The sequence below is a fragment of the Camelus ferus genome, chromosome 23, assembly GCF_009834535.1.
Source record: "Camelus ferus isolate YT-003-E chromosome 23, BCGSAC_Cfer_1.0, whole genome shotgun sequence".
Lineage (NCBI taxonomy): Eukaryota > Metazoa > Chordata > Mammalia > Artiodactyla > Camelidae > Camelus > Camelus ferus.
In genome coordinates, this window is record NC_045718.1 from 27,203,426 (window position 1) to 27,230,129 (window position 26,704).

The window sequence follows — 26,704 nt, forward strand, 5'->3', positions numbered from 1 at the left end:
CAACTCTTGATGGCAATCTATTTATAGGTTTAACATGACATCTAAATTGATATTCACCTATTGTGAACAATGATAATTTCTAACTAATAAGATTTGTGTTCATCTATTACCTTTCTTTTTTGTTGTGCTGGGTACATTTTCATGAAGAACAAGGGTATTTTTTGTTTAGTTGGTTGGTTTTTCTCCTTCATAAAGAACATAAGTTATTATTCTTAAAGTTAAGAATTAAAACATTTTTAGTTAAAATGTAATTCAACCTGGACTTCAGTGTCAGACAAAGCTGGATTCAAATCCTAGATTCATTATAGCCTGGTTATTTGACTACAGACAAGTTCTTTAGCCATCCTCAGCCATCATTTCAAGTGGTAGTCAACCTTGACTACCCGCGATGCAGAGTTGCCACAAACCTATACTTTGTAAAAAACAAAGTATATGTGAAGCACAATCAAACAATCTCTGCTTGTATCATCAAAAAGATAAGAAATAACAAGTGTTGGCAAGGATGTGGAAAAAAGGGAATCCTCATGCACTGTTGATGGGAATGTAAATTTTGTGCAACCATTATGGAAAACAGTATGCAGGTTTCTCAAAAAAACTTAAAGTAGAACTACCATGTGATCCAGCAATTCCATTCCTGGGCATTTACCTGACAAAAAACAAAAACACTAATTCAAAAAAATATATGCACCTCAATGTTCACTGCAGCATTGTTTACAATAGCCAAGACATGGAAGATAGCTGTGCCCGCTGCTGTACAAATGGGTGAAGTAGTGGTGTGTGTGTGTGTATGTGTATAACGAAATATTACTCAGCTGTAAAAAAAGAATGAAACCTTCTCTTCTTTGAAAACATGGATGGACTGAGAGGGTATTTTGCTAAGTGAAATAAGTCAGAAAGAGAAAGACAAATTCTGTACAATTTCACTTATATGTGGAATCTAAAAAACAGAACAGATGAACAAATAAAACATAAACAAACTCACAGATACAGAGAACAACCTGGTGGTTGCCACAGGGTGGGGGGGATGGGCAAAACTGGTGAAGGGCATTGAGAGGTACAAACTTCCAGTTATAAAATAAGTCATAAGGGGTGTAATGTACAGCATAGGAAATTCAGTCAATAATATTGTAATAACTTTGTATGGAGACAGACTTACCATGTGATCATTCCATAACATATAAAAATATTGAATCACCTATCATATACACTATTGAAGGCAATTATACTTCAATTTTTTAAAAAAAAAACTTAACACTATTTAACTGAAAGGTGTTCCTGTATCCACAGCCTACTGTGGATAACACTGGTGTTTTATTTGTTTTTGTTTTTGATAAAAGTTTGTCTGAATGAACATACTTGCCAATCTGTTCTTCTGTTATGACTTGCTATTCTGTATGGCGGTGCTGCTGGGACGCTCTGTGAATTGTTCTGAACTGTATTTCTAAACAATTAAATGCCTCCTTTGATGCCTTCAGTAATAGCAGGATGGAGCCTGATCTAGTCTTGGACCAAGCAGAGCTGGATATTTTTGTCCCTCATGCCAACCCCTACTTCCTCAGTTTTAGCTTGCAATAAAGCACCTCCCAGATCTTTGACCTTCTGCTGCCTTTAGAATAATCTTTATTTTTTAAAAAAGAGAATTCTTGTGTTTAAATAATCTGGGTTAGTTGCCCACATGGTTTTCCTTTTCATACCAATTTTTATTCTTTCTTTCATGTGAGTCTCACATAAAGACCTTTCTTTTATGTGGGTCTCACATAAAGACCAAAGGATCTCTGCTTTTTATAAGCCCAAGACCTGAAAGGCATTACCTAGCAAAACTTTCTAACCCACAGTGCATCACAATACCCTCTGAGTGATGTAAAAGGATCAAGTCCTATAACTCTGCAGTGAGCCTTTGCAGTTCATCCAACACCAGGAGGCGGTTAAAGCAACTGCTGTCCTCGGAGGACTGCTTTTAAGAACAAGGAAGCCTCCACCCACTGCAGCCCAAGCAGGTAACAGCTCTATGGTTGTTACTGCTCCTGCCTCTCTCTCCTCTCACTTCGTGATTGTATTACTAAATGACCGGTTGCACTTTGAATGCTCTAGAGACAGGAGCTCACAAGCTAAAGAAACTTAGTGGCAAACCATTTTGTAAAGCCAAGAATTCTGTTGAAAAGTGAACAGTCATACCTCTCAACTTTGAATTATTTGAATAGTTTTAGCTCAACTTTTTTTTTTTAGAAATGAGGTATACTTGTATTAAGGTATCTGACCCTGTGTGATTCAAGAAGACAAAAGCTTCTTTTTCGTTTTTTGAGCTATTGAAAATAGTTGCGTTTTACATTTTGGTTCCAAATTTTTAGTTTAAGTATAAAAGTAGAATTATTTTTCATGTGTTGACTTTGTATCCTGTGATCTTGTTTAAAAAAAAAAAACAGTTGTTGTCTTTAAGAATGTATTTGTAGATTCCTTGAGATTTTCTACACAGACAATTACATCATTTGTGAACAGGCAGAGTTTTCTTCCTTTCCCATCGGTCTGCCTTTCATTTCACTTTCTTGACATATTGCACTGAATAGGACTTCCAGGACCACGCTGAGTAGGAGTGGTGAGAGTAACGGTCATGTTTCATTTCTGATGTTAAGAACAAATTAGCCTTTCCGCATTATGATGTTAGCTGTAGGTTTTTACAGATGTTTCCTATCAGGTTGAGAAAGTTCCTTCATGGCTTGCTAAGAAATATTACCATAAATAGGAAGATTTTATCAGGGTTTTGACTATGTTATTGTATTCTGATTTGATTCGTAATATATTCTCTAAGACCAAAATGTTGCTGAGAAAGTTGGCAAAATAAATCTCACATATTTGTTCCTGAAGTCAGCATGTTGAGTTTTAATGCTGAGGAAGTTTGTTGCAAGGTACATCTTTTATTCATTTACCTTAGTTCACCTTCTGAATACCAGCATTATAAAAATTTTTATTATTAAATTTTAATTTCTGTGCCTTGAGGGTATAACCATACTGATTTATGAGACAGCATTAATTAACGGAGCTGGCCAAAATCCTCCTAAGTAAGAGCCATGAAGATGCCTAAATCTTGACTCACTTTTAGGAAGGTATCTTAAGAAATAAATTGAAGAAGATCAAAATATATTCATGTAGATGTTCAGTATGCCCAAAATGTCCAACATTAGGGGACTGGGTTTCATAGATGATGACACATTCTGTTACTCAATAAATACTCACTACAAGTCTACCACGTGCCGGTTATTATCTTTGGCCCTAGAGATGCAGCAGTGAACACAAAACACAAAGCTCCCTGCCCTCCTGGAGATCCCTCTCTAATGGGAAAGACAAGACAGAAACAGGATACATCAGTAAACATACAGTTTGGCAGAGGATGGTGAAAGTTTCAGAGAAAAATTAAGCATAGGGCACGGATAAGAAGTCCAGCGGTGGGAGTGGAGGGAGTACTGTTTTAAACAGAGTGATGGGTGGGTCTCACCAAACAACACAAAAGAACATTAAATATCAGAATTCAGAATTTTTCATGATAAATTGCTACATGAAAACCAAAAAAATAAAATAAAATAGAATGTCTGCTGTGGTTTCAAGTATTTAAGTGTGTGTGTGTGTATATATACACACACACACATATATATATATATATAGAGAGAGAGAGAGAGAGAGAGAGAATGAAAATAGTTATTTATGGGTGGTTTTCATATTATTTTACAGCATTATTTACTCTGAGCAGATTGTATTTCAGTTTTAAAAAAAATGTCCAAGGTGTCCTAGGGTTAATATGAAAACCTGAATGAAAGGTAGGATGAAGGTATAGATAGGAGTCCTGTTTGCTCTGGAAGAATTTTTCAAAGGAAACATCAGAGGGAGAATCTTCCATTAAGGCATCTTTTAAAACTATACATTTTAAAGGAAATAAAAGTTGCACTGTTCACGGTGCCGAGAACAACAGTTGTGCGATGTTGGTTGTGTGTACAGACACGAATGCAAGTTTAACATGTGTTCATAATTGTTGCATTCGGATTTGGTATGTGATCCTATTTTTTAAGATTAACTAAAATAAAATGCACTGACATAACTTACTGCAAACTACATTTTCTTATGTGTTCAAGAGATGATAACTAATCACAGAAAATGTGATTTGGTACCCTATACCCATGGTAGAGGCACTCTCTAAAGGTGCAGAATGGCAGTGTCACCATTTCCAGAGAAGGTCTTCTGATTATTCTGGAAACTTAGACTTAGACTTAAAGTGGGCTATTAATGTGTTCCTCTGAAAATGTTTTCACTGCATAGCCAAGTCATGGCCACCCAGGACTGGTGTTCCTTAAGGTGCTGATTCAGAATTCCTAGGCACTGAGCAATCACTCTCTCATCAAAGGCACACTTGGTGTTGTCTTTGTTAGAAGCACAACTGTCCTGAATATCTTGCATTCTTCTCTCCAGCATGTCACTTCTAGTGAACCCAAATCCCAGCAGTCACCATGTTTTCTGAGTCTAAGCAAGAACTCAATTGTGTTTACTCAGATTTTTCTCTTTTGTTCTTTCTTCCTTTCTTTTTTGTAAATAATAACAGCAGTGATAAAAGTAAAAACACACTTTGTAATAAACAGGCTCTGCTGGATAGCCAAATTGTTCTGTTATAAAATAATCTTGTTTGAAATGTTTCAAGTTGCTTGAAAACACAGAGATGAAATAAAGCAGCCAGCTGGCCTGTGGACAGTAAGTTAACAATTTATAGAAGGGAAGAGAGGGAGGCATCACACTCTTTTCTCCAATTCTTTCTTCCTCCTGGTTACTGCTTCTCTGGGGACGTCCCAGTTTTGTTTTGGCTGATGGTCTGGGTGCTCCGTGGTTGCTTCGATTTAGTGTAGTCATTAAGATTAATGCTGCTGGAGCCAGAGGGTTCTAACCTTGGTCCCTCGGAAGTTATTTTACTTCTCAGTGCCTCAGTCTTTTGTCAGTAGTGATAACACTTTGTAGGGTGTCTGAGACGCTCTTATGAGTTAACACATGTTCCCTGATACATAATACAAGCTTATAAGCAGAAACTCATATATTGTCCTTTCTCAAGGGTGCTTTTTAGGTTACAAAACACTCACAAATACATTTCTGCATCACTTAACCCTCCAGAAAGATACTGTAATCGTCAATATTTTGCAATCATCAGTCATCAATACTGTGAGGCATTAAGCAAGTGCCTTAGTCTGTTCACACTGCTGTGACAAATTACTACAGGCCAAGTGACTCGTAAAGAACAGAAATTTCTTTCTCACAGATCTAGAAGCTTGAAGATGGAGATTGGGGGCCCAGCATGGTCAGGTTCTGGTGAGACCCTTTCCAGGTTGCAGGCTGCCAACTTCTTGTATCCCCACATGGCAGACAGACGGCCAGGGAGTGCTCTGGGGTCCCTTTCATAGGAGCACTAGTTCCATTCATGAGGGTGCCACACTCATACGTATTTACAGCCCCAAGGCCCCACCTCCATATACCATCACCTTGGGATTAGGGCTTCAACACAGGAAATTCAACATATGAATTGCACAGTCAGTTCACTGCAGTGTGGAAATGACTTGCCACAGGTCCAATGTCCTCTGGCTACATCATGTTTATGCAGATCAGAGGCCCAGCTATCTTTGCATATACATAATATATATGCATAGTACAAAAGTCCTAAGGTGCACAAAAGGTAAACTGTAAAAAAAAGTAAGGCTTTCTCCTGCCTCTGTCCCTCAGGCACTCAGTTTCCTCCCCATTTGTAGACTCCTTCTCAAGTGAATATTTAGACAAGGTTTTCTGGGGCAAGTACTCTCCAGTGGATGGTAAGGTGCAATACGAAATTTTAGACTAGAAACATTATATATTATATGTTTAAATCTGGGGTCAGTATAGGAAACAGAAAGGGTTGGATGTAGATAATGAGGTGCTCACAAAATCATGGGAAGGGCTGGAGGAGCAGGCTCTGGGGAAAGCGTCCAGGAAGCTTCTAAAACACCTTCACAAAACTGACTCATTATGGAAGCAGCTACCTGTGTCCTGATCAGGAAACTACTTCCAAACAAGTAAGTTCAAGAACCTAGTCCCAAAGCCACCAGCACTGCCTCTGCAGCCCCCCTCCACATTCACGCTTGAACACCACAACACAGCCTCCAGTGCTGCCTTCAACACTGTCGCCTCTCGACACCCTCAAAGTTGGAGATTGGACACTAGCATTTCTGCTGCAGAAAGAGACATACCACATCATCACAGCCTTGCTTGCCAGTAAAACAAAGTCAAAGCAGCAGGACACAGCCTCTGTCTCGTTTTCATCTTCCAAATCTCGCTCAATGACATCTGATTGGAGGACCCTAACTCATTTCCAGAACTCTAGCTGTGAGAGAGTATGAAGAGGCAGTGCTTAGCCTGCAAGCCGGTGCAGCAGGAAGGCGCCCTAAGAAGGACGAGGTGGAGGCTAAGTGCCCAACTCACGCAGGACTCTTTATTTCTAAGGAAAGGCGCATCTACATGTATTGGCTTATGCTTTCCATTTCTTCTTGCTTCTTTAATAATCTGTTTCCTTCCTTAAATAGTCTAGCAGAAGCTTTGGATAGTCCTTCTACTTTCAAGACAGACTTTGTAGTACCAGATAGCTCACGCCTGCAAATGTGTGTAAACTTGCAGCATGAATCTTCACTCTATTTTTTTTTTCCAGAATCCTATCCATCATGGCTGCCATCCGGCTACGAGAATTTTTTGACCGCCGCCCGGGGATCCCACCCAGGTAATGTTCTTCCAGATGAAGATGCCTCTAGAGCTGCGGCAGGGCAGACAGACGACACCTGGGGAACTGGAATTCCTCACCCTGCTGCTCCCTGACTGAGGGAGAAATGCTGCCAGAGATTCTAGTGAAGTTCCTTTGAGTTTAGAGAAGGTTGTAAAAAAAGGAAAAAAAATCCCACATTCATGGCAGAATCCAAGCAAACAGGCAATTCCAAATTCCCAAACGATTAGAAGGATAGTGGGTTTTGCTTGGGAAGAACTCTAGCAAGAAACCCAAGCCCAAATTTCAGAGGGGACCCATTTGCTCTGCTTGGGATAAAACAAACCCCTCCCACGCTTTTGTAACATGGGGAGGCAACTGCACAGACGGAAACTAAGCAGAGTTTCACTCTTTCCCCAAGATCATCGATGGCCCAAGAATAAAACTCCTAGACATGTTTTAGTGAGCTAAATTCAACTTTCTGAGAGATACTGGATAACAGTCTATAAATTCTAACCCCACCCTCCCTTCACCACTGGCTGTGGGGGTCTTGCAAGGATTGGGAAGCTGTGGAATTGGGGCAGAAACGCTCACACAGCAAGTGACTTTGGGGTCAACCTCCCGCAGCCATATTGACTTTGTGATTTTGACCAAGCTTCATGTTTATTTCAGTATTTAGTTATTTTTAACAATGTTTAGTCAACAAAGATAAGTACTTTTGCTTCCAGAAGTCACCAGAGGGGTGAAGGAAGGATGCTCCGTTCCTAGATGCTTCAAGAGCCCTCTTAGAGAAAGCAGAGCACCTCCTCTTCCCTCCCTGTAACTCACGTGTCGTGGGAGCAGGGTGGAGAGGAACAGGGATGGTTTCCACTATTTCCTGACTTCTGCCTCCCTACAAGTCCTCGGTCTTCCTGTGTGTGTTTGAGGTCTGTTTTGTCCACTGTTGGGCTTCTTTAACTGTGGTCTCATCTCCTGGGGAAAATGGAAACAAACCTTCATTGGCTGCTGCTGCATGGAGTCAGAGTCCCGGGGCCTGGCCCAAGCCTGGCAGTGGGGAGTCAGAGCAGGAGACGGCACACTGTGCATGCACATGACTGGGGGCCCCACCCTCCATCTGCAGTGCTCACTGTAGGGAGGATCTCTGTCCACTTTCTGTGCCTTTCCTGCCTTTGCAACAGTAGTGGGACCAAGCCTTCAGCAAGTTCCTCGGTTCTGCCCCCAGGATCTGTCTCCCATCGAATGCTTTTCTCCACCTCTACTGCCACCGCTGGATCCAAACCACCATTACCTCTTCCCCATTCATCGACAACCATCGCCACTCTTGTCCTCCTACTATAATTCTCCAGAGTGAGCGCCATAAAACGCAAATGGGATCAAAGCCTTCTGTGGCACAAAACTCTGCAACCATTTCATTCTGCATGAAACCCAAACCTGTGGCCAGGGCCAGCAAAGCCCTACATGAACTGGCCCTGCCTGGCTCTCCAGTCTTCTCTTAGCTCCAGCCCCACTGTCTTTCTTCCTTCCACAGGCCACACTCTTTTACCCCTCGGGGCTTCTGGACTTGTTCCTTCTCCCTGACTCACTGCCTTCCCCACCATCTCCTGCAGCCGTACTCTGCTTAACTAACCCCCTTTCACCCTTGCGGCTCAGCTCTGCTGTCAGCTCCCAGAGGGCAGATGGGGCCACCCTGACCTTCCCGGCCGGGGGAGGTCTTCTCCTTCTGCCCCACTCTCTACCTTCATTATTCTGTATCTCACACCCTTTTTGGTTTCCTTTTGTGACTCCGGTCACAGCTTCCAATTATTTTGTGTGTTTATTTCCTGTCTGCCTCACCTCCTGGAATAATAGTTAACACTTGTGCACCTCTTACTAGCAAGCACTGTTCTAAGTGCATATTAACTCTATTAATCTTCACAGCGACTGAGAGGAAACTGAGGCACAGAGTGAGTAAGTAACCGTCCTGAGATTACATAGCAGGAAACTGGCAGAGGTAGGGTTTGAACCCACTTGTCCAGCGCCAACACCTGTACTCTTGGCCACTGCCCTTGGCACCTCTGGGTCAATCCCCAGGGCGGGGCTTGTTTGTCTGTCCACACCCCGCCGGCGTAGGCCACTTTCCCTAGCAGACTGCCACATTTGGTAGGTCCTCTGTGCACATTTGTTGGAAAAATAAAAATGAATGAATCAATGAGAAAAATTCATTTCTGTCATGTCTTTGTGGTTTGGCCTCCTGGGGACAGACAGTACCTGCAGAAGGCCTGCCCTCTGCTGCTCCTCTCTAGAAGCATTTATCCAGTTCGTCCTTGAGTGCCTAACCCTTGGGCTAGAGGAGGGAAAACTGGGTTACAAACCAGTAGGGGGCACCTAATAAAATTAAATATGAAACAGTTCACAAGTAGCAGTCACCACACAAAAGTCTCATAATAAGAAATATATTAGATGCAAATTCTATTACCCCTGTCACTCAGGGGCAAGGCTGAGTTCTGGGCTGGTTGGTGGAGCCCAGGATGCTCCTTGAAAAGATCACTTCAGTTGGACTAAACCCAGTGTGGTGTGGAAGATAATGGATGTGGAATTCATGTCAGACTGAAATGGATTTTTAAAACACCAACTGAAGCGGTCTGTGAGAGATCAGGGGGCAGCTGTGGGCGTCAGACCTTCCTGCCTTGAAGGACAGCAACACCTAACACGTAGGGGATACTTTCGTCCCCAAGGACGTTTACACATGACTCGTTGACTCTCATGCAATCATCATGAGATAGCATCACCCCCACTTTACTGGTGAGGAAACTGGGGCTCCCCTCTTCCTTGAGGAGACACTGTGGTGCCAGTAGACACTGGGGGATGAGAGCATGGGGATGCTGGTCTCCCACCTTCTGTGCTCATTAGCCCATGTCTTGGTAAGCTACTTATTCCCCCTGAGCCTCCATTTCCTGAGTGGAACAGCACTCACTGCATGCTACATATTGTTAAGGAATATGGCTTTTATTACCATATGGTGAACTCTCAGGTGGAAAGACAATATTCACCATCGCTGCATCCCTAGCTAGCACACTGCAGACACTTCAGAGCCTGAAATAGGTTTTAGTGTTTTATTAAATTGAGAGCAGCTTCCAGTTACACTGCCATGTCTGCTTCTCCTCCTATTCCTTTGGTACCGGGCACCTACTTCCTGTCTGCCTATAAGTGAGGCATCAGAGTTCAAGCAAAAATAACGCTGAACTCTTCTGAAGTCAGCGCACAAACCCAGAGATGGCGCTGGCTGTGACGTGGAGTTTAGAGAACTGGGTTTGATTCATGCTTCTGGCGTTTATCAGCGGGTGATAGAAAGTCCACTTAATTTCTCTGAGCCTCAATCTCCTCTTCTGTAAGGAGGTGTTGATCATGTTTCCCTGGCAAGGCGACTGTGAGAAGGAGATGAGATCATCTCTGTAAAGATGCTTTGTAATGCAGGAGGCCTGACGCAGACGTAACGGCTGCATCATTAGGGTAGCACGGGCCACCTCAGGCCCTTGAGGGATGACCATTCCTGACCCCCCACTGTGCTACTGGATTTCGTGTGGGCTAAGCCCGTATCCTGCTCCGGTTACGTTCACCCCACCAGGGGACAGGTTTGCTCTTGTCTGGACTGAACGTATCACCTCAAAGAGCCAAGTTGTCAGGGACTGGTAAACACTGTGCGGTGGAATCAGGCGCACCCAAGGAGAAGGAAAGGCCTTTCTACAGCTGCTTCAGGGACCTTGAAAGCCAAGTCAATAAAATGGGCTAGAACACCCACCTGCGTACACACTTTCCTCTCTCTCCCCTCCAAAACCTCCCAAGAGAGACGCCTGGGGACTTCAGGCAGGGCGTGTTACCTGGTGCTGGAGAACGGCTTCCATTCTCAAAACAGCGTGTACATCCTGCTTCCAAGGAGCGGTGCCTGTGTCAGCCCCTGGATTCAGCAGGTACTTCTTGTACCCACGCCAGTGAAGAACCCACAGTCAAAGCACAGCCCAGTTCAAACTGGACAGCAGCTGTGGGAGACCAGTCACTCTGGAGCTCCAGCTGGAAGCCTAGCAAAGCAGAACATGCCTGTTGGGTAATCTTTCCAAGGTGGGGCTCAGAAACTGGATGGGGGCCCGAGAAAGCTGTGTCTCCTACTCCCAGGACCTCAGAAACGTCATTTGTTCCCCATTATTGTGCCAGTTCCTCTTTCTTCTTCTGTCTTAATCCCCTGCTGCTATTTGCTATTCAGGGCTCAGTCATATTAGCCCAGCCACTGGGCAGGCCCAGACAGCCTGTGGTTTTTCTGAAAATCTGAGCTCCCAGAGGTCCTGTTTGAATAGACAGACAGACCCACCCTGCTTACAGCACTTGCCTTCTATGCTAGCTTGATAGCAAGGTCCTCCCTGGCCCCCACACACACTCCTCTGATCCCAACTTTGTCCAAGTCTTGATTTCTATAATTCCCTCCCCCTCCTGTTTACTTGCCAAACCCTGGACACCCTTCCCTTTGTGCTTCATTGATCCTTTATTTTAAATTTTTTTGAGGAGAGGCAAAGTAATTAGGCTTATTTATTTGTTTTTTAATAGAGGTACTGAGGATTGGACCCAGGACCTTGTACATGCTAAGCATGTGTTCTATCACTGAGCTGCACCCTCCCCCTCCCATTGACCCTTCATTCAGATCACTATTTCAGCACATGAAGAGCATCATGAGGTCAAGGACTGCTTCTCAGTCAGTTTTGAATCTGCGAACCTCACACGTGCAGGGAACATTATGTACATTCAATAAATGCTGTTTGGACGGGAGGCATAGTTTAAGTTTCCAGTCATCATCAAAACTATGTATTTGGCGAGCTACTTCATGCAAAACTACATACTCCTTCCTACTGACTCTTCCCCTTGAATTCTTATGACACTTACTAAGCGCTCAGAATCTGCGGAAGGAAGGTGCCAGAAGATCTCACATACCACAAACGCTATAGTCATCCTCTCAACAGGACTCACCTTCCCATGTTCCCTCTCCTGGAAAACAGCAGCGCTCTTCCCAACACCTGATGCCTCCGCCTTGTCTTGGACCCTTCCTTCCTTTTCACCCTCCATTCTCCCTCCTAATAGCAGCCTCAGTCAGTCCTCTCCTCCCCACCACAAAGTTCCAAGTTTCCCACGTCCCACATGTATCACTACCACTGCCTCCCAACCAGTCTTCCTACTTCCGGTCAGATTGTCCTCAGATTTGTTTTCCATGCTGCCACTGGCCAAATCTTTCTTTAAACAGTTGCCTTACATGATTAATCTTCTTAAAAATCTTGCAGAGATTCCCTATCTCCTACATCAGTGGTTTTTCAACCTTTCAGACGACACACTTCCTTTTTCCCTTAACAAATATTTTATCATATCCCTACTACTCTGAAATAAAATCTCTCAATAACGTCATCCAACTACACCTAATTTTAAAATATCAATATAATGCTATCACTGTAACCTAGAAGAAGAGTGATTAAATATAAAATGCATTTCAGAGTGTAAGGTCGGGGCACCTCTAGCCCTTGCCCCCTCTCCCCCGACCCCGCTGGGTTTCAGCTGTCCACACCCTGCTGGCCTTCACGCCTTAGAAGCACTTCCTCCCACTGTCCATCCGGTTCACTTACGCTTGCGCTTCCAAACTTCCGGTAACCCAGCCCTCACAGGCAGGGCCAGAGTCCCTCTGCCAGGCTTACAGGCGCTTTGTGCTCTGACCTTCACAATGCCTTTTCATTTTTAGCCCCAATATACTTAAAAAACAAACAAAACATTGAGGAAGTCTGTAAAAATATCAAAAGTGAAAAAATAAACTGTAAAGAAGCCCCATTTACCCATGTCCATCTTTCAACAATTGTCAACATTTGCCCCACTGCTCTTACATATTCTCCTTTTTTTTTTCCCTGATATTTTGAACGTAATACCTGACATGTCAGAGAGTTCCTTATGAATCCTGAAAACTCAACCCTGAAAAAAATGGGTAACAGAAGACACTCCTATCAAGAGAGTCCAAGGATTTTAGGAGCTTTGTGCCAGGAACTGGGGATAAAGACTGAATGTATTTTTTATTTTACCACAGCTGGTATTCCTTTGTAAAGAACTAATCATAATAACTGCTTTTCTCTCACCACCTTACTTTCTCCACTAGTATATTCATCCCCCATCAAGGAAAGGATCTCCATGGCTATTACCCTGGACAGCTCGCAAGAGTCCATTATGATTATACTGTGAAGAGATCTCCCAGGTGAGACACCTTCTTAAATTTTAATTTCCAAAAATTTCACTAAAATTGGAATAAATAAAAAATAAGAGTCACAGTTTGTAATGATAATAATAACAGTCTTAATTACTATTGTGTAATGGACAGAAAAGTTTGGCAGGAAATACGGCAGACTATTAACAATGGTTTCTTTTATGAGTGGTGAGATTATTGATATTTGTATTTTATTTTTCTCTATTTTCCAGATTTTCCAAAAAGTACATGTATTACTTTTTAAAAAGTTTTTGTTGAAGTGGGGTTGATTTACAATGTTAGTTTCAGGTGTACAGCCAAATGATTCAGTTATACATATAAATGCATATACATTTTTTCTTTTCAGATTCTTTTCCATTATATCTTATTACAAGAAATTGAATGTAGTTCCCTGTTCTATACATTAGGTGCTTGTTGTTTATCTATTTTAAATATAGTAATAGGTGTCTGTTAATCTCCAACACCTAATTTATCCCTCCCCGCCTTTTCCCCTTTGGTAACCATAGTTTGTTTTCTAGGTCAGTGAGTCTGTTTTTGATTTGTAAGTAAAATTTGTATCTTTTTTTAGAGTCCACATATAAGTGATATCATATGATATTTTCTTTCTGTCTGACTTACTTCACTCAATATGATAATCTCTAGGTCCATCCACGTTGCTACAAATGGTATTATTTCATTCTTTATAAGGCTGAGTAATATTCCATTGTGTATGTGTGTATATGTGTATATATATATATGTACCACATCTTCTTTATCCAGTCATCCGCTGATGGACATTTAGGCTGTTTCCATGTCTTGGCCATTGTAAATAGTGCTGCTATGAATATTGGGATGCATGAGAACTTACATTACTTTTATAATTAGCAATAAAAATTAAGTTTTATTAAATCGTTAAAGAAATTTAAGAAATATCATGAGTTTAGCATTTTAACTTCCAGAGAGACTCAATTTCCTCCTCAATAAAATTACAAATTTTGCCTAAATGATTTATGCCTTCCTGTATGTGATTTTAACAAAAAGGAAAAAAAAAATGGCACTTTGATGTTATTTTCTAGTTTGAGGAGGCTGGAAACCACAGCACTTAAAGCAGCAATCTGAGTAACTTAGGAAATGTTTAATCTTAGACAATTTTCATTCCTTCTCTGAGTATCAGTTGTCTGTTAAATAAAATAATTGATGTAAAATTCCAGACTGTAATAAAATAAAAATTGCTATCATCATCTAGTATATCTTACAAACTTCTTTTCTTCTCTTAATTGCATTTGATATAGTCATCTCCTGACTATTCTCCAAAGAAAAGGGAGACGTGGCAACTGTAAAGCAGCACATAGTCCAAACGTAATAGGTGATCAAACTGGAAATAGCTTTAGAGGACATTCCGATCTAATTAGATAAACAAAGCATAGCCTGGAGAAGTGACACGTCTTGCCTGAAGTATAGCTGGTTGTGTAAAAGCTGGGATGTGAATTGATCCACATTTTCTGATTCCCAGTTCTAGACTCTTTGTTCTAACTCAGATACATACTTACGTTAAACTCCTGTTAGGGTGCTGTCCCCTGCCAGGGGAAAACAAGGAAGGAAACAGCAGAACCCTACTGCCTGAAGCCAGCTCCCCAGGGCACTCTCCATGTGCGTTCTGTGGACTCTGACCATTCTCCTAACTCCAATGCCTCACCCTCCTCCTCCTGCCACAGGACAGCTCAGGCAAAGGGAGTCTTGACTTTCCTTGACTCTGACAAGACTTGTGCCTGCCCAAGGTTAGCCTTAGAGGGAAACTAATGGTTTACCTTCCTCAGATATATTCCTCCAACAACTTGATGGAATTAAAGTCTCTCCTTTAAGTGAAAATCTTGTCTTCAGAATACTAATGTATTACTTGAAAATGGAGCATATTCTGGTTCTGGAGAAACACCCAGAGCAAAGGCAGAGAAGGTGCCAGTCCAGCAGGGGTAGGTCTAGGGGCAATCGCCAGGGTCTGGTTCAGAAGCCATAGCTGTCAATAGCAAAGAAATGACCAGACTGAGTGACAGTCACACAGAACCCAAACTCACAAAGAGACTGACACATTCATCAGACAGCTAATGTTTTGATTGACACAGGAGACAAGCTTTTGGAGGGAAAGACGTGCTCCTGCCCACCATATAAGGTATCCACTTTACAGGACCAAGTACCTATTAAGCACAAAACAATAGCAAGTAGGAGGGGAAGGGGGTGGGAAGGGATAAATTGGGAGTTTGAGATTTGCAGATACTGACTAATATATATAAAATAAACAACAGCTTTATACTGTATAGCACAGGGAACTGTATTCAATATCTTGTAACCTATGGTGAAGAAGAATATGAGAAAGAATGTATGTATCTCCCTATTGACTGAAGTATTATACTGTACACCAGAAACTGATCCAACATTATAAATTGACTGTACTTCAATAAAAATATATTTTAAAAAAACAATAGCAAGTAGAAGTGGGAGGGAATTCTTGGTTCACCTCCACACCTATCCACACAGAGCACCTCTCCACCCATCCAGTGTCACTCCCCTTTCCAGTACCACACACACATACTGAGATTCTTGTCATAAATTAATTGACCATATATGCATGGATGTATTTCTGGGCTCACTGTTCTGTTCCATTGATATATATGTTTATTTATATACCAATACTATACTATTTTGATTATTATAGCTTTATAATTCAGTTTGAAATCAGGAAATGTGATTTTCCAGCTTTGTTCTTCCTCAAGATTGCTTTGGCTTTCTGGGGTCTTTTGTGATTCCATACAAATTTTAGAATTATTTGTCTATGTCTGTGAAAAATGCCATTGGAATTTTGATATGAATTGCATTGAATCTGTAGATTGCTTTGACAGTATGGAAATTTTTATAATATCAGTCCTTTTGATCTGTGAGTAAATAATACCTTTATATTTATTTTTCTTCAATTTCTTTCATCAGTGTTGTAACTTTCAGTGTACAAATATTTTACCTCCTTTGTTCAATTTATTCCTGAGTATTTTATTATTTTGGTGAAATTGCAAATGGGGTTATTTTCTTAAGTTCCCTTCCAGATAGTTTATTATTAGTGCATAGAAGAAACAATAGATATTTTATATTTATTTTATATCTTGAAACTTTACTGAGTTTGTTTATTAGTTCTAACACTTTTTTGATAGCATCTTTAGGGTTTTCTATATATAAGATCATGTCATCTGCAAATAAAGACAACTTTACTTCTTCCTCTCCTATTTAAATGCCTTTTATTTCTTTTTCTTGCTTAATTACACTGGATATGACTTCCAATACTATGTTGAATAAAAGTGGGGAGAGTGGGCATCCTTATCTTGTTCCTGATCTTAGAGGAAAAGCATTTCATCATTGAGTATGATGTGAGCTGTGGGTTTGGCATACATGGCCTTTATTATGTTGAAGTATATACCCAGCTTGTTGAAAGTTTTATCATAAATGATTTTGAATTTTGTTAGTGCTTTTTGTGCATGATGATAATATGATTTTTCTCTTTCGTTTTGTTAATGTGGTGCATGACATTGATTGATTTGTGGATATTGAGCCATCCTTGCATCCCGGACTAAACCCCCTCAATCATGGTATATGATCCTTTTAATGTATTGTTGAAATCCATTTTCTAATATTTTGTTGATTGAAACCTTTTTTTGTATAACAGCTTTATTGAGATAATTCACATACCATATGATTCATTCATTTAAACTGTACAATTCAATCTTTCTTTAGATAAAATAATATATTGTGGACTTTCTTCCATCTCAAAAATTATAGTTCTACAGCATCACTTTTAATGGTGGAATGGCATTCCTGTCTGTGGTAATTCCTTATTTTTTCCCATATGAAGGTTGTTTCCATTCTTTTTATTATTATAAAAATACTTTGGCAAGCAACTTAGAGCTAAGTCTTTGTTGATATTCCTAATTTCTGGGGTTTCTAGGACAACATATATACACATTTTAAACGTATTATTACATATCACTGAAGTGTTCTCAAACAAATTGCACCATTGAATGTATACTCCCACAAGTGTATGAAAATATTTCAGTATTACATTTACCTTCACCTTCAGAGGTTACTCATCTGAGTGGAGGTACAGGAAGGTTTTACCAATTTCAAGTTCATCAAATACCAGTACACACCATACCATAGTGGTTAGTCTAGTGAAAAGAAAGCACTGGTTCCTTGATGGAACCAAACATCCATAGAAAAATTACATTGCAAAGGGGCACTGAGAAGGTCTGGAGTATGGGAAGGTCTGGAGTATGGGCAGTAGCCATGCATGAGCAGATCCAGTGGAAGTTTTGATGCAGGTCACCTTCTGTGACCTGTGACTGGGAAGGAGGAAGGATGTTAAAGGGAAGAACAGGCATCTGAATTTCCTGAAATCCCACCTACTGACAACTTTGCTGGGGCTAGCCTTGGAGTTATGGGGTATTGCCAAGACTATCTAGGTAGTCTCCTGGCCACTTCTGGAGAATGGATTTCAGCTGATGAAAAAAATGGAATGTTTTTCTTCTACTGCATGAGTATTCAGCAAGCTGTTTCTATTTTCATTTAGACCTCTCATAGACTTGGAAATTCCATCCAAGAGAAAAAGTCAGTATCAGCCTCAATTAGACCAACAGACTCTCACTAGATATATTTGTTTTCGAAGACATTCAAAGCCTGCTGAACCATGGTATAAAGAAACCACTTACCAAAGAGACTATTCTCTGCCATTTTACAAGATTGGTAAGTCAGATCAAGTGCTCTGATTCTGAGATCAACCTTGCCTGCGCCACAGATGAGCATCTCTCTTGAGCGTCTTGCCATCTCAGGGAGCATGTCTGGGACCAGTCACGTTGGGGAGAGGAGTATGTGTGTGTTTGGGTGCAGGAAGAAGAATTTAGAGATCTACCCTGGGCTGCTTCCTCCTTTCCTAGTTCCCTGTACGGGAGACATCAAGGATGCAAATGCATAAATGTTCTCAGCAGGAAGCAAGCCTGTCTGCCCACTCCTTGGACCTTCTTGTCACTCAACACATTTGTTATTGTGACTAAACATACTGCTGAGGGGACCTTCCCCCCATTCAGCTATTTTAAATGGATTTATGACAATTATTCAACATTGGGAGGTATATTTCAAAAACTCTAAATTCCCTTTTTCTCTATGCTGCAGCATGTGTGAGTGGACTGAGGGCCCAAGGCTCCCCAAGATATGATCCTGGGGGTACACACAGACACCAGTTTAAACACTACCTGTATTCCAGTGGTAGAGTACATCCCCAGTGTCCCCATTAAAATAAATGAATGAATGAGTGAATTGATCGATCTAATTACCTCTATTCATTGATGCTTTGAATTTTAGTCACAGAATGAATTACTTCATTGACAGACTTTTTAAATTACTATACCCCAATATTTCTAGGGCTCTAACCCTGTGCTAGGCACATATTTTGTCCTTAAAACAGCTCTCTGAGGTAAGTGACAGTACTCTCCCCACTCTACAGGGGCTGAGTTGCAGAGACAGTTAATTCACTAGCCCCAAATCACCCTGCAATACATGGAAGCAGAATTCAGACCCAGGCCATTTCAGACACAGAAGTCAGCTCCAGGCCAAGCTCTGGGCTTGATCTTTAAGGTGGATAGCCTCTGTCACAGCTGAGCATCCCTTGTCCTACTATTTTCTTTAAAGCAAGCCATTTTTTTTAAAATAAAAAATAAGAAACCTAGTGGAAAGATGGTGCGGAAGAGTGGGATGAGGAATGGGAAGAATCTGCCCTGCCTTCTTTTCTCCCCAGCAAGGCTGGGACTGATTCAGTTCCCAAGGGAGCAGCGCACAACAGGAGTCAGGAAGAGTGGGAACCTGGCAGGACCAGGCAGATCTTGGGGGAGCTGAGCCAGGCATACGGGTGGTAATAGATGAAGCTGGGACTGGGGCTGGAGATGGACAGTTCAGGATAAGAGGTTACAAGCAGGGCAAAGCCGGGTTCTGGGAGGGGAGGGGAGATTGGAGCCTGAGAAGAGAGGTTGCTGAGGGGAGGGGAGGAGGAGGGCTGAGATTAAGTCATTTGGAGGAGGAGGGGCAGGATGGTAGGAGTTAGGGTCCCTCACCCTGGGAGGGTGAGGTTAAAGGGAGCCAGGGTGAGATGGGGGACATTGCCAGGTGCTGGGGAGGGGTTGAAAAGATGAGGTGGTCAGGAAGTATCAGTGGGGTTCCTATCCCTGTAGAATAAGCAGAAAAAAAAAAAACAAAAAAACAAAAACAAGACTGACCCAATGTGAAATCTGATTCCCTTGCATGAGGGAATCTAAGTAGCCTCTAGTTTCCAAAGTGATAGTAAACACTTCATTACAATTCTCCTGCTGTGTGAAAATCCTGTTAGACAGACACAAAAGGTTTCTCCCTTGCTTATTTTAGAAGACAATTCCTAATTCTTTCCAAACCTGAAGAACCAGATGGATGTTTAGCAAAGTAATATTTACCATCTACTATGTCCCCACGTGGGCCAGGTGGGGTGAAGTAAAAGGAAGTCCAGTCTGTGACCTCAGCCACAGGGAGCTCACAATCTAATTCGGAAGATGAGGGAATAATCAACCTATCAGAGAATCATGAAGTACCAAGTAGGGGAGCAGAAGTTGAAAGATGAGGTCACTTGGGGCCTGAAGAGCCAGGAAAGCAGCATGCACCAGTGGGGAATTAAACCGGGCCTGGACGGATAAGATTTGCATGGTGGAGGCAGAGAACAAACTACGGTTACCAGGAGGGAAAGCAGGTGGGAAGGGATGAATCAGGAGTTCAAAATTTGCAGCTGTTGGGGAGTGATGTAAATGTTAGCTATCTTGATTGTGGTGGTGGTTTCATGGGTGTGGGCAACTATCAAAATTCATCAAATTGTGCATCTGAAATATGTGCAGTTTACTGTACAGGAACCAGACCACAATAACAGTGTTAAAAAGAAGGAAAAAAGAAAACTTGATGCTATTGGCAAAAACTAGAATCTGTGAAAGGCTGATTAGCCATTACTTAAATTGTAACTATGTGATTTTGTATTAAAAAGGCACATAAGTACAATTCCTGACAATAGTGAAATAGTCTGTGTTATAAAGTTATAAATGTAAAAATAGAAAGATTTGCATGGTGAAAAACCGGGGGAAACCCCGGATGGGAACACTGTAACCAGGGGCAGTGAATAAGAAGGAGGAGGAGGAGATTTGTGGGGAGTGGGAGAGTAGGGAGGCCCCCAGCTGTGACGACCCTGGCCTGACTGGGCAAGGCGGACCAGGGACTGGGACATACAGTGCGGACTGGCAGAGCAGGAGAGAATGCCTGGACTGAAAGGAGCTGCAGGAGTTTGGAAAATTGAATTTGGACAACCAGAGCCGTGGTCCAATCAGAGTTAAGAGAGTGATCCAGTCAGGATCAGAGGATGCTGGTCTGTCAGGCTGCTTATCCTGGGCTGGAGAAGACACAGGCAGCAGGTGAGGAGAGCATCTGGGAGGCTGTGGCAAGACCACAGGACGCAGCTGGGTGAAGCAGTGAGCAGGATTCAGGCCTTGGGGGGCCCCAAGGGCCTGGCACACTCTAGCTATGTGGGGTGGCCAAGACACTTGACTTCCCAAACCTTTTTGTGGCTCTGTAAAATGCAGAGTCAAAGTCTGCATTATAGGATAGTTGTTAGAATTTAAAATATCTGTCATAGGCCCCAAACTCTGCTCAGTGACTTACTCACAAATGTGTACACACAGTCATGGCTGCAGTGAGTCATCATGGCTTCCTCAAAGGAGGCACTGTTATGAACTCCATTTAGCAGAAGAGGACACAGAGGCTTAAAGACATAGAAACCTACTCAAGAAGGCAGCTGGTAAGCCATCAGTTTAGACTTAAGTTCAAAAGTCACACACAGCCAGCCCTGAAGCAGTGTGCAAGGGGAGAACCCAAGGCAGGGGTACCGGGGCGGGGGGGGGGGGCAGGGGGAAGAATCATTGGGGTCCATCTTGGAAGCTGGCAACCAACCATAAGATAGTTCAGTCACTGAGTGAACACCCAGTACAAACCAGATTCTGTGCTGTCTGCCGAGGGTACAGTGACCAGGATAAACAAGACATCTGCTTTCCTAGAGCTGACATTATGGACAGGCAAAGAAAGCATAACCAGGTACACTTTTTTAAAAAATTAGATGGTAGTAGGGCTGTAAAGGGAATAAACAGTGATGAGTGTAGCTAAGGGAGGTTACTTTTATTAGTGCAGGCAGGGAAAACCACTATACAATTTTAGCTGAGCCCTGGAAAATAAGAATGAATCATGTAAAGAACATTTCAGGAGAAATAAACAATAAGTGCTAAAGCTTGGCAGCTGGAAAGGGCTTGGCAGGTTTGAGGAACAGAAAGGAGGCCAGTGTAGCTTGGTGGGTCTTCAGTGAGGATAAGACCAGTAAGATGTTTGGATTCTCTTCTAAGAGCAATGGAAAGACTTGGAAGAATTTTGAACAGAGGAGTGACACATGATTTGTATTTTAAAAAGGTCAGTCTGGCTGTGGTTAAGAGAGAAATAAACATTGTTTGGAGAGAAACAAAAGGGAGGGTGTGCAGACCAAACTAGTAGTTGAGACCAGAGATGATGGTGGCTTGGACCAGCAGGAAGGATGAAAAGAAATAAATGGGTTCCAGGGACATTTTGGAGGTGACATCAGGTGGACTTGGTGATAGATTTGATGTCAAGCACATTTTCACTCATTTTTACATATTCTTTCAGTAAATAATTTGAGAGCCTACTTATATGCCAGTCAGTGTGCAATACCAGGTGAAAAAGAAATAAACACAAAGTTTCTACATTCAAGGAGCTTCGGTGGGGAACCAGAACAGAAATCTGCATAAAATTTCACCTGCCATAAGTCCTATGAAGCAGAGTACAGGAGGTGCTATAGCAGCATATAATAGGTCAGAAAAATGATGAGGTGAGAGCTGAAAGATGAGCTAAAAGTAAACTATGCAAGGAATGGGGGAAGAGCTTCTCAGGGAGTACAGCATGTACAAAGGCACTGTGGTAGGATCATGACATGTTTGAGGAAATTAAAAAAAAAAGTGAATGTGTTGGAGCACAGAAATCAGTAAGGGTGGAGCAGGATGTGACCAGAGAGGCAGCAAGATCAGAACAAGTAGGGCTTTACAGGCCATTTTCAGGTTTGGGGACTTTAGCCTGAGATTAATGAGAAACTAGTGAAAAGTTTTAAGGAGGGTGGAGGGGACTTGATTAAAATTGCATGTTGAACAGATTACTCTAACTGGAGAAAAGAAGCAGGCAGGGTGGGGAGTAGAGTGGGGCAAAAATTGAATATGGAGAGTCAGGATGTAATTGCAGTAGTTAGGATGAAGTTTCTTAACCTTGGCTACATCACTTTTTAAAATCCAGATACACTTAATACTAATTAAGCCAGAATCTCCTGGTGCGAGGGAGGAGTTTCCAAGCATCAGTGACTTTTAAAATTACCCAGATAATTCTGCCGTGCAGCCAAGTTAAGAACCAGTGGTTTAGGCAACTGATGATGGGAAATTTAGATGGATTTGAGAGAGACTTAGGTGGTAATTATTTTATAAACAACATCAATCAAGTAGGCAAAGGCTGGTCTGCCAGGGACCTAACAGAGAGTTGCCACAAATCTGAGCACTTGACAGGGAAAGGAGCAGGGACTGGATCGAGCTTTTGTTGAATTTGAGAAACTGACTCTTTAAAGGAGTATTTGGAGGAAGGGATTTTCACAGGATAAGATAAAGTAAATATTGTTGGTTGTTTATCAAAGGGTAGGTTTGGTTTTTTTTTTTTTAATCTTATCCATTTGACCAGTCTTTGTCATCAGATTTTCGGGGCAGAGCATATGTCTAGATTAGCAATGATTTGTATTTCACATTCAGTTCTTATTTCTTATTTGGTAATGATTGAAGAACAGATTCTATATAGATCGTTACAGATCATAGTTATTACCTTAGAAATTCTCACTCAGTAAAAATGTTTTCTCAGCACATAGATGTTCATTTATTTATTTAGGAAATATTTATTAAGCACTGATTATGAGCAAGACACAGTGGAAGACATGAAGACTCTGTTATGAGCCTGGGAGGGTGAGATGGCCCCTCGGATGAAAGTTGCCCTGATTTTATGCAACCTGGTGCCAAATAATTCAAAAAATTCATTCTTCCAAAATAAAATATATGCTTTTTGTAGCAATGTGACTCTTAGACTCTCTGACCTTCCATTTTCTCACGTGCAAAAAGGATAAAAATAGTATCTACCTAATAGAATTGATATGTCCACTTAAAGACTCTAGCATTGTGCCTGTACATAACATTAAAAAGCCTCCAAAAATGTTAGCTATTATTATTATTGATCAAGAATAAACATAATAAATATTTGTTTTAAAAAACCTAATAAAAGAGAATTGCATCTTATACTGGGATTTATTTCTTAAATCAGTGCATAAGCTATTAATCACATATAATCAAAGTCATCATTTAAATTTCTTAAATTGCTCAAAATGATAATATTAAATGATATTACATCATTAAAGTGTTTGGAACACATGGGATTCTTCAGCAAGTTGGTTAAATTTTATCTTTGGTTCTCTATTAATTCTTCATTTTATTTTTCAATGATGACTTTCAAAGCCATCACCACAAATCCACATGAACAATAATTTCCCTTTGTCAAACGATAAGGAAATCCAAAAAATCATTTCACAAGTTCTTTCCATAGTATTCCCCGCCCCCAAATCTGTACAGTATAGTTCAGGCTTGATAGCATCCACTATTTGTGGGCGTATATACTCGCTAAGTGGAATGGCAGAAGGAATCCCCCCAAAATGTTGCTGTGTGTTCTCAAAACATTTATTGTAGAATTTACCTGGTTAAATGTGTATATGATTCAGCTCCATGATAACTCCTACAACAAGGATCACTAAGGCTGTTAAGTAGTATTCCTAACACTTCTGAACTACTTTCATATAGTTCCCTGGAATGCAATGAAATCCCCTATAGGTCAGAGTTACTGTTTAACCCAACAGTAAACTTCGAGAAGTCACATGGTTACTGACTACAGACAAGATCATACTTAATTAAATTAGATTTTTAAAGTCTTCCAGAGATGGCAGATTTTAATGCCTGGGTTAACGACATGTTACCCATTCTTAATATCAAGAAATGTTTCTTTCTTTCCATGCTGTTGAAGTGCTGTGGAAGGTGGAATAGAACAGTGAAAAGATTAGGAACTTTGGGGCCTGCTAATCCTGGGTGAAATGTGGGCTCTTCCCACAAATTCTGTAAACTTGGGTAAGTTAATTAATCTTTTTGAGGTGGTGATGATGTCAGTAGCCTCTGAGGGTTACTGTGAATAATAGGGTTAATGTAAGTAACACACCTAATACAGGACATAGCACTGTACGTGATAAAGTTTTATTACAACTCTATCATTGAAACGCTCTAGTCTTTGGTTCATTAGGTATAGATGTGATGACTGCAGTATTCAACCCAAGCTCCTTAAACCTTACCTTTAGATAAGCAGAACTGTTACTGATTGTAGACAAGGGGTTGTAAGACATGAGGGAACTCCAATGGGTATGAATTTAGGGCTAGTAACAACTGTAGTTTAATACAAAAGAGGATCCAAAGTGGCCTGTTTATAATGTAGGGTTTAAAGAGGGTTTTTTTTTTTTTTTGAGGGAGTGTCTAGAATTAGGATGTCAAAATGTAAATTTATTTCATTTTATTAACATTTTGGCATAATTCAATAATATGTCTTGATCAGAGACTGAAGCAGAGAAGTAAACTTTTGACCAAGTTCTTTTTTCTACATCTTTTGAATATATTCCTTTGTCTTAAATCCTGTAAATTATTTTGTTACTGCATACAATTTTTGCTGAAAGGACAATGTGTTAAAATTTCAGAGTGGGTAATATTAAAATAATTTATTTGTTTTAAATTCCAGATTGGGACCAGAAATTAGCCACCATTTCAGCAAATCCTAGACCACTTAATTCACTGCCAGAGCACTACTGTCGTGAAGAGAGGTGGCTTTGAAAGAGAGGCTTTTAAAAACAAAATAGCATGGCATTTGAACAAAACAATATTTGACGTTTTTATATAGCTCTTTCTGACTAAAATAATGGTAAGAGGACTACTTTTCAGTGTGTGTCTGGATGATTACAATCCTAAAATATTCACGTGCTGTAAATTCTTTTCAATTAAGTTTGTCAGACTAGGGCAGGGTATCAAGATCAGCCTTAAGAAGGCCTGTCGCCTGTTCTTAGCTCCACTACCAGTCTTGTTGCTGGTGTTGGCAAACCATCTTATACTTACTTAAAAGGTTATTTGTGGGACCAGTTAAGAATTGCATCTGCTCAATAATTGCATCATTGTTGGAAAAAAAAAAAAAAAGAAGAATGAGGAGGAGGAGAAGGAGAAAGAGAAGAACCTGAAGATGTAGCCAAGGAGGAAGATTAGCAGCATCACAGACCCTGAAGGTGCTCAGGATGCAGAAACCCAGATATGGCATAGGGCTGTAGTGGGATGTGGGACTCGTAAAAAGAATTAATTGAAAGTCTCTATACAGAAGAGTTAACATCCCTATCCTGACAAAAAGAAAACCTGACAACCAGGCATCAACTTCTAAGGCAAAAAGCTAGAGGTGCTTCTCTAAAGAAATGAAATGATTCCAAAGAATCCTACATTCTATTCCTTAGGGATCACCAGCATACTAGTTGGTTCTCTACTTGACACCGCCAAATACAGAATACCAGTTAACAAACTTCCCCAAGAACATTTACTTAGAGCTCTCCATTTCCTTAGTCTTAGTTGTGAAGAGCCAACCAAGGATCACCAGAGAGTTGAAAAATATTGCAGCATGAAAGACAAAGACCAAATTAAACAGAAGAAATTATTCCAGAGGGAATAGAATTTAGGGAACACAAAGGAACCTAAAACAAGCTAACAAAATAACTTCTGACAACCGATAGGTCAAAATAATTACATCCATAAACATGAAAAAGCAATCTTTCCAAAGCTCTTGGAATTGAGGAATATGATTGCTAAAATTTTAAATTTGATAGGATTGGGGGGGAAATTCTGAAATACTTTATGGAGAATAGAAAAATAAAGAAAATGACTTTTTTTTAAAGAAAGAGACATCGAGTAATAAATCTTGGAGGTCCATCATCTAACTAAAAAGCATTCTGGAGACAGAACTGAAAAATTCGAGTAGAAGAAATTATCAAGGAAACATTTTCACAGAGCTTAAGACCAGAACCCTCCCAAATGAAAGAACCTACGCTGCTACCTAGGACATGAAAAAATTAAAAACCTAAAATTAAAAAAAGAGCCAACTTTTGATAACACTGATTTTCTCTATTTTAGCTCCACTCTAATCTTTATTTCCATCCTTCTACAGGCTTTGGGTTTAGTTTACTTTCTTTTTCTAGTTCCTTAAGGGATAAAGTTAGGTTGTTGATTTGAGATCTTTTTTTACTACTATAAATTTACTATGGAGCACTGCCTTTGCTGCATCCATGTAAGTTTTGGCATGTTGTGCTTTTGTTTTCATTCTTCTCTAAGTATATTCTAATTTCCCTTGTGATTTCTTCTAGTCTGTTTAATTTTGACTTTCCACATATTTGTGATTTTTTCAGTTTTCCTTCTGTTATTGAT

The 26,704-nt window shown here is 40.8% G+C and overlaps 1 protein-coding gene and 1 long non-coding RNA gene across 5 annotated transcripts in view; one reads left to right on the forward strand and one right to left on the reverse strand.

The window, feature by feature from the left end:
• The window catches only part of LOC116659255, a 28,294-nt gene extending 17,497 nt beyond the window's left edge, over positions 1 to 10,797 (reverse strand). For all 3 annotated transcript variants that reach the window (XR_004314494.1, XR_004314495.1, XR_004314493.1), the window contains exons 1-2: positions 10,606 to 10,797; positions 7,577 to 7,720 (exon numbers count right to left, since the gene is read on the reverse strand). This is a non-coding gene — a long non-coding RNA (uncharacterized LOC116659255). The remainder of the gene's footprint in view (positions 1 to 7,576; positions 7,721 to 10,605) is intronic.
• C23H1orf100 (chromosome 23 C1orf100 homolog) lies at positions 1,885 to 26,043 on the forward strand. Of its 2 annotated transcripts, XM_006182693.2 has the most exons (5): positions 1,885 to 1,997; positions 6,701 to 6,769; positions 12,903 to 12,998; positions 17,593 to 17,765; positions 24,990 to 25,125. In XM_006182693.2, exons 2-5 carry the CDS (start codon positions 6,714 to 6,716, stop codon positions 25,079 to 25,081), a joined length of 417 nt encoding a protein of 138 aa, XP_006182755.1. In that variant the 5' UTR covers positions 1,885 to 1,997; positions 6,701 to 6,713; the 3' UTR covers positions 25,082 to 25,125. The 2 variants fall into 2 exon arrangements, with proteins under 2 accessions (XP_006182755.1, XP_014413092.1); XM_014557606.2 differs by lacking the exon at positions 1,885 to 1,997 and having other exon boundaries at positions 6,665 to 6,769; positions 17,689 to 17,765; positions 24,990 to 26,043.
• Positions 26,044 to 26,704: the final 661 nt, after the last annotated feature.